Source organism: Chanos chanos, chromosome 9, assembly GCF_902362185.1.
Source record: "Chanos chanos chromosome 9, fChaCha1.1, whole genome shotgun sequence".
NCBI classification, from domain to species: Eukaryota; Metazoa; Chordata; class Actinopteri; order Gonorynchiformes; family Chanidae; genus Chanos; species Chanos chanos.
In genome coordinates this window covers 6,786,433-6,798,707 of record NC_044503.1, presented here as the reverse complement: position 1 = coordinate 6,798,707, position 12,275 = coordinate 6,786,433, and the positions used below count along the sequence as shown (strand labels likewise).

The 12,275-nt window shown below is 44.9% G+C and overlaps 1 protein-coding gene across 1 annotated transcript in view; it reads left to right on the top strand.

Annotated features, from left to right (window-relative positions):
• The window catches only part of agbl4 (AGBL carboxypeptidase 4), a 229,629-nt gene that overhangs the window by 213,250 nt on the left and 4,104 nt on the right, over positions 1-12,275 (top strand). The window contains exons 10-11 of the mRNA XM_030783890.1: positions 2,861-3,013; positions 6,006-6,168. Of these exons, the coding sequence (XP_030639750.1) occupies positions 2,861-3,013; positions 6,006-6,168 (316 nt within the window). The remainder of the gene's footprint in view (positions 1-2,860; positions 3,014-6,005; positions 6,169-12,275) is intronic.

The window sequence follows — 12,275 nt, the reverse complement described above, 5'->3', positions numbered from 1 at the left end:
GTGGGTGTGCTGTTTTGTTGTATCTTCCTTTATAGGTATTGCTGATGCTCGGTGGTTTTTTTTGAGAGAGGGAAGGAATCCGCCGTAAGACTCTAATCCTGCTTAAATCAGCACCATTCTTCTTTTCTTTTTTTTTTGCTTTTTTTTTTCTTTCTCTGTGTTAAAGATAAGCAGAAAACGTTTATGGGCCTTAAAGGCCCAGACTAATTACTGTGCCTCAGATAAGTACCCATCTGACAAACTTCATTTGACCTTACACTTTTTCCACTGCCTTAAAAGGCTAGGGTATCAGCTTGCTCACGTCGGGCGAACGTTCATGCTTCAAAACGCCCGAGAGAAGGTGCTGGAAATAAACGTCTCTGTGTCTCTCTCTCTCTCTCTCTCTCTCTCTCTCTCTCTGTGGATGCTTTAATATGCAGAGCATCAGGAGCTGTATTATCTTCTATTTTCATATTACTAATTTCTTAATTGTCCTTAATTGGTTAATTATAATTTCAAATGGACAAATCTTGAGGTCAAAGATGGTTGTTAATTGAACAATCAATCACTGTTAGACTACCAATGTATTGTCCACCTTTGATTGACAGCGTATTAAAAAACTATTTGTGCTGTATCTTGGTTGACATTGAGAGCTGTGTAGCTGTTTACTGGATTGGTTTCCCTTTGGCGTCCTTGGCATTTTAGGAGAAGGCACCTCATTGGGTTTAGGTAATCTCATTTGCTGGGGGAGTAAGATTTTATGAGATGATCATCTTTGACTACACAGAGCAAACTGTTATTTTTTTTTTCTTTCTATTACTCGGGAAACCGCTAGAGAGAGAGAGGGGGAAAAAAAACACTTCAACGATGCAACACAAGGCATTCGTTTCATTTTGGACTTAAATTATATCGTTAACAGAGCAAAGTGGATGGTGAAACCCCAACAGAGTAGCTCAACCTCCCCTGTATATCAACCTATTACTTAGCCTGTAATCAAAACTGGCTTTTTTAGCAGGGGGGGAAGTGTCAATGTTTGAATGTGTTTAAGACCTGAACTTGCTACAAGCTCCACCCACTTCCACTCAGCTGGGTGGGACTTGGATGATGAGACAGTTTTTTTTTTCAGTTCTGTTTTGTTTTGTTTTTTTTTCCTTTGCCTTTATTAGACCCTGGGAACTCCTTCAAGTGCCTGATGGTGCAGCCGTAATGGTGTCCAGTTTTGCTTTCTTTTTCTCCTTTCTTTCTTTTTTTCCCCTTCTTTTTTTTTTGTTGTTTCCCTCTCTTCCTCACGGGCTCCATCCATCAGACTGCCAGAGTCGGCAGCCGGCCCACTCCCAGCCACAATATTTCACCGCCTGCCATCAGAGGAGCTGACAGCACCGCGCTCGCCAGGAAATTGCTTTGGCTGTGAGCGGAATTTCAAGCACTGCGTCGCCCAGGCTTCTAACTCTCCCCTCCCTTCCTCCTTCTCTCTCTCTCTCTCTCTCTCTCTCTCTCTCTCTTTCCCTTTCTCACCCTCACTCCCTCCCTCTGCCTGACGACCCGCGGGAGCTAAGGTGCGCTGTGGAATGTGTAATGAGAAGAGAGAGAGAGAGAGTGATAGAGAGAGCGCGATAGAGAGAGAGAGAGAGAGAGAGAGAGAGAAAGAGAAGGGGAGGGCTAGGGAGAGGAAGAGAGAAGAGAGGTTGGACTGGACAGTGCTATGTTAGAGAGAGAGAGAGAGAGAGAGAGAGACAAAAAAAGAGAGAGAAAGAGAGAAAAAGGGAGGGCGAGGTCACAAGTGGAAGACTAAGGCCCATTACGCCTGCATCAGAGGCTGACAGTGTGTACAGAGCTGGAGAGAAGAGCTGCCGCTTTGCTCACACACCTGCCGTTCCAACACAGACTAGGTGTACAGACACATGCTCAATCACACACACACACACACACACACACACACACACACGCACGCACATCAACAAAAACACGTCACACGTCACGCTTAAAGTCCCTCTAAACAGAGAACCATGCTGCTTATGTGCACACAAACTACTCTCACATCATCTCTCTACTCATTGTCAGTGATGAAGCGGCTTTGTTGTAGGTGAGTTTGGGTTTGTGTTGGTTTTGTGTGTGGAGAGGGAAATAGCGTCTCTTTGTGCAGTCTTGTCAGGTTGAGTCTGCTCTGTCTGATGGCTAGGCTAAGCAGAGACAGTGTGTAGGCTGACTGTATGAAGGCTTATTTAAAAGGGGATTCCTCTCATCTCCTCATTTCACAAGCATAGCAACACTTGTGCTGTGTTTTGGATACCACCAAAAGCTCTGTGAATCAAACTGTCGACGAGTCTTATGCACATAAACACACTCCCTGCGTATTGTACCCCTGTGCCGTTAGACACACCACACACACACACACACACACACACACACACCCCACGCGCGCGCGCACACACACACACACACACACACACTAGACACTCATCCATACTTTTCCTTTTCTTTGTTTACCTTTGGAAGATGTTTCTCCCAGACTTTTAATTGTTACTTTGTGCCCAGTTAATCTTTTATAAGGCAATGTGTGCTATAGTTCCCTTGGTGGCTGTGTGGAGCAGACTGGCCTGTGTGTCTGACTGCTTTCCTTGCTGCTCTGTTCTTGTATTTGTATTTGTTCTAAAGGGAGGATCTTCTTTGAGTATTTAAGGACTGTAGAATCTCATTGCGGAACAGCCTGACAAAACCATTCTTCATTTTGAACATTTTTCCTTTTTTTGTGGGAAGGGTTAAGTCACCTGATACTGAGCTCTGTTTTTTGTCTCTCTGTCTGTTTGTCCTTTCCTGATTTCCCTCTCTCTCTCTCTCTCTCTCTCTCTCTCTCTCTCTCCCTCCTTTCTCTCTCATGCAGAGAGTGAGTCTGGAGTTCTATATAGACGTGCACGCCCACTCCACCATGATGAACGGTTTTATGTATGGAAACATTTTCGAGGAAGAGGAGCGTGTCCAGAGGCAAGCTGTCTTCCCAAAACTGCTGTGCAACAACGCGCCCGACTTCTCCCTCGTAAGTCTCCCCCCCCCCCCCCCACGCCGGCCGTTCCCGTAACGTCAGTGAAAACAAAACCGCAAAAACCGTAATGTCGACCTAACCCGAGGAGAGTTATGACCAGATCCGTGCAATATTTGAGTCTGGTGTTAGTTTTATACGCGCAGGATACTTTTTTCTACGGGCTCCGAATCTCAGAAAATCATTTCATCGAAAACCATAATCGCTCCCGTATGACTAATGTTCCATTTAATACTTTTTCATTACAGTTATCGCATTTGTAAATATGACTTTCAGCATGACTGTTGCTTACCTTGAGCTGCAGACACATCTTAAATCCAATAGTTTACTTTCCACTGATTTCATTTGGTGAGGGGAGATGGGGGGAGGTGAGAGGGGGGGGGGCAATACATTCCATCTGTTACCTCATATTTATTCTTGTTTACGCGCGTGAACGCAAATGACAGATGAAAATATTGCTAGTCTTTGGGTGGCATTTTAACGGACCAAATTAGTCAAGGCCCTCGGCAGTTGCCGCGCTGATTGGTAAGTCACTCTGCCTGTAGTCAAAGATTCATTGGTTTGATTTTCTCAGTTAGCCGTTTCTCTCCTAGCACAAAGCTCATTAGTATACACTGCTAGTAGAGTGCTGTTATTGGTATTTTTTCAAAAAAAGTCAATATGCTTCATGAATTAGTGAATGTTTCAAATTTATTTATTTATTTGTTTGTTTATTTTGTTTTATTTATTTATTTATTTATTTATCGCGTGGGGATGATCTGAATCGACAGGCCCTTTTTTTCTTCTTCTTCTTCTACTACTTCTTCTTCTTCTTCTTCTTCTTCCTCTTCTTCTCTGAGACGATTGGTAACCTTTTCATTTCTGAAAAGCAAAGCCTATAACATGACTCAGTGTCTTTGATGACATGTCCATTTAATCACAGAGGCTGCGCTAACAGCCAGTCTTTGTCTTTCATACAGCGTCCACCGCTCTGACCAGTTTACAATAGCATAACAGTGAAGGAATATGCCATGGGAATGGAATGGTTCAACCTCAATTCTCAGCATATGCTCCATAAAAAATACATAAATCGAGTATTTTCACGTATATAACTACATTGTTTTGGCCTTATACCTTTCTCAGGTTTTGATTGCGAGAGAGTGTTTGGCTCTCAGACTTGAACATGTTGGGTAAGGAGTTAGAGTCAGACTTGTGCAGGGTTTGTTTACTGTAAGGTTACATGTGAAGTGATGAGTTGTGGAGAGGGAGACAGATGAAGCATCGGTCGCTCTGTGTGGAGGTGGCATTCTCTCTCTCCGCCGTGGCATCATCCTGGCACAGAAACCTGCGTCGGCTTACCGGCCTCTTACTCATTAACTGTTTTCAAACTGTTTCTGTCTGCTACCCTCCCTCTTTCTTTTTCTTTGTTTCTCTCTCTCTCTCTCTCTCTCTCTCTCTCTCTCTCTCTCTCTCTCTCCCCCTCTCTCTCTGTGTCCCTCTCTCTCCCCTTCTCTCTCTATGTCCCTCTCTCTCTCTATTTCTCTCTCTCTCCCTCTCTCCCTCTTTCTCTCTATGTCCTTCTCTCTCCCTCTCTCTCTCCCCCCTCTCTCTATGTCCCTCTCTCTCTCTCTCTTTCTTGCGCTCTCTCTCTCCTCCTCTCTCTCTCTCCCCCTTTCTCTCTATGTCCCTCTCTCTACCTCTCTCTCTCTCTCTGCATTTGTTTATGTGTTTGTATGTGTGCGGCGTGTGCTTGCGTGTGTGTGTGTGTGTGCGCGTGTGACTGTGTGTTTTACTCAGTCGACATCATCCAAACCTGAAATGTCAAACATGTCACTTCATTCTGTGTCAGCTGTCGATACCAACTTGCGTACTGTCAACACAGAGCGAAAAAAACTATGACTTTTGTTTATTTGGATTTCCTGTCACGTCAGTTTAAAGAGAATAACCTCGCCGTCGACATACAAAGCACACGTGTGCCCGATGCTCTCGTTTCATATAATATAGTTCCTTCAGCTTCGTAACCATGACCTTGAGGGTTCTGACAGACTGACATTTTGCAGGGTTGCCAGTCATTCGTAGCTGGAGGACTAACCTTTTCTGCTCAGTCACCCATTCACTGTAGTCATACTTCTTTTAAACATTACACAATGACTTTCTTTCAGCACACCGAAACCACTTTACCTCTCACATACACTGACAAAAAAAAAATGTCACCCCTACTCTCTGGGTTATTTACTATTCTCTGTGTGTGTGTGTGTGTGTGTGTGTGTGTGTGTTTTGTGGAGGTGAACAGTGTTAGATTGGATCCAGAGGTTCTGTATGGAAGTGTGTCTGAAAGGGAGAATAAGGGGGCAGGGCTCTTTCTGGCTTGTTGCCCTCTGTGTTTGCCTATTCAGCACATAGCATAGCCTAAAGTTCACGGCGCAGACTGACAGAACGCAGCGGCAATGCTGCCGTCAGTGAAAAACCGGGGTCCCGGCCGTACTTAACTCGTAGCTATATGTCAATCCAAGAGAATATCAGTCACCTCGAATGAGCAAAGCAAGTGGTTTACAAAAGCGCCGTAACCAGGTTACAGAGACGGACCTAGAACTTTGCCGATGTGCAGAATAAGCACAACTCAGGAGAATGTCAGGGAAAAGTCACGTAGAATGCGCTCACCCAACTGCAGCACATAAAATGTCAAAAATTATCAGAATTTTTTTTTTTTTTTTTTTGCCCTTACCTATCTGGTAATAATTATCAAGCCTTTGATTTGTGCATGTGAAGAATGTTTTGAATTGCAAAAAAAAAAAAACTTTGCACTTTGCACTTAACAGCCATGAACTAATTTTTGTATGCTAAATGCTAGAATAACCTCCAAAACTCTGTTTAGTACTCTGTTAATAAATTCTAGAGTAAATTCTCATATCTCTCAGACCGTATAAGCTGTTTTTCAAGCATGTTTCGGTTAGAGGAGTCCTTCTTCATCACGGTCTTCATCACATCTGACTATCTGTGTCCCACACAGTCCAGTACATCCTTCAACCGGGATGTGGTGAAAGCTGGAACCGGGCGACGTTTCCTCGGGGGCCTACTGGACGACACCTCCTACTGCTACACCCTGGAGGTCTCCTTCTACAGCTATCTGACAGCTGGGAGCACTACCCCCGTACCTTACACCGAGGACAGCTGTATCCTTTTCCCCTCTCTCTCTCTCTCTCTCTCTCTCTATCAGTATAAGTCCTGGAGCTTCACTGGATGGCACATTTTCAGTGTAGCCCTATGCTAAGGCTTCTCCTTTAAGTCATTAAGGTTGTGTTGATTGACAGGTGGGTCAGATTGAGAGTGTGTTTGTGAAAGCGGAGAACTTCTGTCCAATCGTGGCTTTTCAGGGCAGAATCTGAAAAACATCGAGGAGGTGAACATCCTCTGAGACAGAAAGTAAGGAACAGTTTTTTTTGTTTTTGTTTTTGTTTTTTTGTTTTTATGTTATTTGCTTTTCTTTTTTTGAAAAGTTTTACAGTCCCAGTGCTGAGAGACTTGCGTTTCAGTGCGAGCGTGATCGAGTTACAGTCAGATTGGTGTGTACGCTCTTGCTAAGTCACTGAGGTGACAGGAGCAGGGGAAGCTAGGTGTGTGTGAGGCCCAGAGAGGAGCAGTATAGATCAGTTTTAGGAAGATTTTTGAGGGAAGTTATTTCCCTAGACGTGGAAAAATCTTTTACAGAGCAGCGGTGTGTGACTCCATGTGTGTGTGTGTGTGGGGGTGGGTGCGTGTTTGTACGAGAGAGAGAGAGAGATTGTGGATGCGCGTGTGTGTGTGTGTGTGTGTTTCTCTTTGTTCAAAACAAACAAAACAAGCACAAACCAAACCACAAACAAAAACACAACTCTAACTTTGTGAGAATACATCTTTGGACTCTGCCATGCATCCCAAACAAAGCATATATATATATATATATATATATACACACATATTTTTTTTAAACCCCCCTCCACCCCCTCGCCCCACCGAGAGCCCCCTGGTCTGCGTGTGCGGCGATTGAGGAATCTGGAGCAGATTGAATTTTTGTCCTCTAGAGAAGGATGCAGCAGACAAAAGAGCCCTGGTTCTCCGAATCAATGCTGCTCCTATGCGGACAAAAGCCAAGGCTGTGCAGCTGTCTGTTCCTCTGAAATTATCTAACCTAACGTCTATGTGCTAGGCAACAAAACACGCGGCTCTGGAGCGCAATAATGAGAGGCGAGGACGATAATGTCACTCCTTTTGTGGCCGTGTGCCTTCCCTCTGTGTTTAAGCACCATGCTCCCCGTACACTTTCAGGGCCTCGCGTCTGAGGACAAACCTTTGCACATTGATTTCTTAATTATTCCGGGAATCATTATTTGAGTTTTGAGGCGGGGGGGGGGGGGGGGGGGGGGGGTGTGCTGGGGATGGGGATGGGTGTATGGCGTTGGGGTTCATGGCCGCCTGGGTGTCCTGATGTTCTCTTCTCTTTTTCTGTTCTGCCGTGTTAAAACAGATACACAGTGACAGCTAAGTGAATAGTGAATAGGGTGAAGAGGGTATTGCATACAGATTTTTGTCAAATGAAAGACAAAAAAGCCCCTTTTAAAACGGAGTTTGTCGGTTAATCATCCGCGTGATGCTAATGAATGTGGGGGGCGGAGAACTTTCTCTTCAGTGACTTTGTCATATGACACAGTCTGCGACATCACAGAGACAAAACAACAAAAAAAACAAAGAAATTCCCAGTCAGGGGAGGACAGTGATTTATTATTTTATTTTGGAAATTTGGATATTACGATTATTTGGAAAGCCGTGAAGATCCATGGCTGAAGATAAAAGATGTTGGATGAAAAGGAATGGATTCTGGAGGCAGAGAAGCACTTAGTGTCCACCATCTGTGCTTTGGCTGTGACCTGTCTTTGGGCAGAGATGTGTGTAGCCTAAGTGCCCTCTAGTGCCAGGTCGGGGCACTGTACGTGTATATAAGAGTTTGGGTGTGTGTGTGTGAATGTGTGTGTGTGTGCACGCGAGTGTTAGTGTTTGTGAATGTGTGTGTGTATGTGTGTGCGTTTGAGTGTGTGTGTGTGTGAGCATGTGAGCGTTTGTGTGTTTGAGTGTGTTGGTGTGTGCGTGTATGTGTATGAGTGTGTATGTAAGCATGTGAGCGCGTGTGTGAATGTGTGTGTATGTGTGTGAGTGTGTGTGTATGTGTGTGTAAGCATCTGAATGTGTGTGCGTTTGAGTGTGTGTGTGTGTGTGTGTATGAGTGTGTGTGTGTTTGTGTGTGTGTATGTGTGTGTGTGTGTGTGCACGTGTGCATGTGCGTGCGTGTGTATGAGTGTGTGTGTGTGTATGTGTGTGTGTATGTGTGTGTGTGTGCGTGTGCGTGTGCGTGCGTGTGTATGTGTGTGTGCGTGTGTGTGTGCGTGCGTGTATGTGTATGAGTGTGTTTGTGCGTGTGCGTGTGCGTGTATGTGTATGAGTGTGTATGTGTGTGTGTGTGTCTCCTCAGATGTCTGTCTCAGGTCTGTCTCTGTCAGGCACCCAGCTGCCAGCAGTTCTTATTTACAGGGCACTTGTCCATTGCTTTCTTTCTTTATTTTTGTGCTTATATCAAAGGAGCAGTAAAGACTTTGACTTGATGCTGTAAGTTTTCATTTCACTCAGTGTTTCTTCTTCCCACCCGGTGCTCCAGTGAACTGTCAGGCCCAAGGCCTACTTGGCTGACTCTCTATAATAAGAAACCCAACCATGTAGAATTACTCTCTAGCCAAAAGATTATTTTCTCTTAGCGTCAGAGAAGGGGATGGGGGGAAAAAAGAAAAAAAGAAAAAAGAAAGGAAGGGCAGAGTTGGGAAGAAAATAGCAATTTACTTCATGCTAGAAAGAGCCATAACTTACCTGAGATGCTATTCTCCTTGAAAATGATTTTTTTTCTCCCTCTTTCTCTCTCCCTCTCTCTCTCTCTTTCTTTGTTTCACACCTAAAAGAGCCGTACTCGGGAGAGCGGACAGGTTAAAGCCAGGCGTGCGTGGAACAGTGCAGGAGCCAACAGGGAGTCCCATTCTGTGTGCACTGATGGTCATTATGCAAAATAACACATGCATAATTAGGGCTGTGATTGGCTGTCACTCTGCATTGGATCCTCAGGAAAGGGAACATAGCAGCAAGTCATGTCCTGTCACACCCCAGACCCTTTACCCATGTTTACTGACAGCCCCCCACGCACACACGCACGCACACACACACACACACACACACACACACACGCACACACACACACACACACACACACACAGACTCTCTCTCTCTCTCTCTCTCTCCCTCTCCCTCTATCTCTGCTGTAGTACTATAGCAGGAGCTCTAGGAAGATGAATGAGTGTAGAGATGCAGCTAAATGGCACAGCATTTTAATAGTGATTACACCAGAGGCCTGGGGGGGGGGGGTGGCGGGGGGGGCAGAGCGAGGGAGAGCGCCGAGGCGTTTGAGGGAGGAGGGGTGAGAGCACAGAGGGATTGCTCCTCACTGAAGGTCAGACAGGAACAGGCCTGCGGGCTACGTCAGGCCTGGCCTTGGGAGGGTGGAGAGAGGAGAAGAGTTTTGTTAGACCTGAGCTGGAAGAAGGGCAGGCAAGACGTCGTGTAGTGCAAAGATTGGGGTCAGACGGGTCGCGGGAATTCACCGTGTCACTATTTTTTTTTTTTTTTTTACAGCCCGCTAGCCGAGGCTATGGAGCGTGGAAATCATCAACAAAGACCTTTTCCGCACGGCGTTCCACGCTTTCCGACAGGAAAAAAAAAGAAAGAGGAAAAAAAAAAAGAAAACACAAATTCATGACAAATAAGTAATTACTTGCACCTGAATTAATCACACCAACACCAACCCCAACCCCTTTTATCATCAACACGGACGGTGTAGCATACTGGAATAGGAGCCTTGACCTTTTTATGGCATTGTGGTGTTTTAGCACAGTAGCAAAAGGGGAGCAGTGGTGGATTTTCTCAGAAAGCAGTTGGAGGAAAAACGTTCAGTCTTACAGACTGTAACCCTTATACCCCCCCCCCCCCCACACACACACACACACACACACACACACTCACAACTCACCCCTATCTCCCTGTCTCATTACATTTGATGGGCTAGCAGCCCCGGCAGAACAGTGAGAGGATGTTTCTAATGTTTAATGATTTAGTACCACCTGTAATTTCACACCAAAATGGAAAAAAATTTATGATGCATGCTCTGCTCCTACTTTTGGTTTTCCGTTTTGTTCTGCTTTAGTTTTCTGGGTGGGGAGTTTTTTTTTTGTTAGTTTTTTTAAATGTTTTTTTTTTTTTTTTAAATCGTCGGCAAGTTCTTCCCCGAGGAGTCGTAACGTTAAGGATAACCCGGGGTAAATCTAGTATTCAGTATCTGTTGCATACGGTTACGGTTCTTTTTATGAATTCAAATTGTCAGTATTGAGAGAGATTTAAAATGACCTTTTGCTCAGACTGATGTGCCCGTCAAAAATACTGTAAATGAGTTGAAATGTTCAACCCTCCTAAATGTTCAGAACAGACGGACACACAAGAAAAGACCAATTTAGCGAGGCGCGCTCTTGTAATATCTTTCTACAGTTATAATACAGCTCCCCGGCACTCTGCCGATTTGGTTCTCCTCGAACAGGCGCAATTTACTGTCTTATTTCCGCATACTTCCACATTTTAACTACCAAACAGATGCTTAATATGCACCCCTCCAGACAATATCTTCTATCAAGAGCTCGGCTCTCATTTTTCAGTGCTTCTTTCCTCCAACTTTTTTAAAATGTGAGAAACAAACTTTGATGACAGAACATCATTAGTCGGGTAGAACAGGTTAGGGCGGTGAAAAACTGGGAGCTTGTTCAAAACTCAGCTTGACGCATTGATGGAAAGAGTTCCTCTGACTTTCAAATCACTCCTTATCGTCTCTAAACTCCTTCCTCCCTTCCTCCTCCTCCTCATCCTTCTCCTATTTTCTGCTTCTCCTCAGCAAAAAAAAAAAAAGGAAAAGTTTCTCCTCTGCTTGTTTCAGAGTTTGTTCAGAATGGAGATTGCATGTTTTGTTTTTTTTTTTGCTCTCGACTGGGCGGCGGCTGTTGTTGTGTTAGCTGTCATGCGATTGGCCGTTGCCAAGATATGCTGCCCTTTATCCGATGTCAAGTTAACAAGTCTGCAGCATCTCCAGGCTTTGCTGAAGAAAGACAGCTCCATGTTCCGGCTGCGTGCCATTTTCTCCCGTCCTTTAGGCCTCAGACGTCTACTCAAAAGACCCATTATCCCCGGGGCCGAGCTATAAAAGTCTCACTCAATCAAGCACGGCTGTGTTGTCAAAGTCTCGCTTTGGAATCGCCTGGCTTAAAGTGTTGCGCTGTCCTGACGGTGGCCCCTTGTACATATAAATTGATAGAGCTAGCGCAAAACGTTAGGATCGGAGAGCTGTATAGCTCCTGCCAAGCTCCTACTGACTGGATGCTATTTGAACGCACTAATCTAAACGCGCTGACAGCTGTCTGCGTTCTGATAGGTCAGTTGGAAGGCGACGCCTGACTGGCACGCGTAAAAGTACGGCAAGGCACGCTAAAAAGCTTTGTGAAATTGTAGAAGACGGTCGCAAAACTTTATTGAGCTCAACAGTTCATTTGAGAACAACGAAAGAAGCAAGCTAAATTATAAACTGCAAGCCAGTTTTAGTTTGCCATAAGTTGATGAGTTAATGTGTTTTAAAAGATATTGTGTAATTTATGGAATCACTTTGATTAAAACCTATCTAGGTGTAATGCACATTGATTGAATGTAAGTTTTGAAGTTGTTTTGTGCGCCAAACTTAGCTGGGGGAAACTTTAAATGCGGCGTAACTGTTCCTAAAGTGAGCGCTGAAGTTTCTCTCCCGTCAGTCTGCGACCGGCTATGGAGCAGATTGCTCTCAGAGAGAGGTCATCAGATATGGCTGTGTTCCAGCCTTAAAGAGCTTTCTGGCACGAAATGGACATGATTGTGTGTATGTGTGTGCCGTCCAATCCCCTTCACCTCTGACACGACTCCAGCTCTCAGACTGAACACTTCAGAGATGAGGACTCATCTCAGCTCCTTATCTCCACTGCCCATGGCCATCCTCAGCCTATTAACACTACTACACACCTCTCTCTGATGGGAAAATGGTAGTGGTGGTGTGTACGAGTGTGTGTTTGTGTGTGTGTGTGTGTGTGTGTGCGTGCGTGCATGTGTACATGTGTGTGTTGATTCTTCAGTGTATACTCTGGAG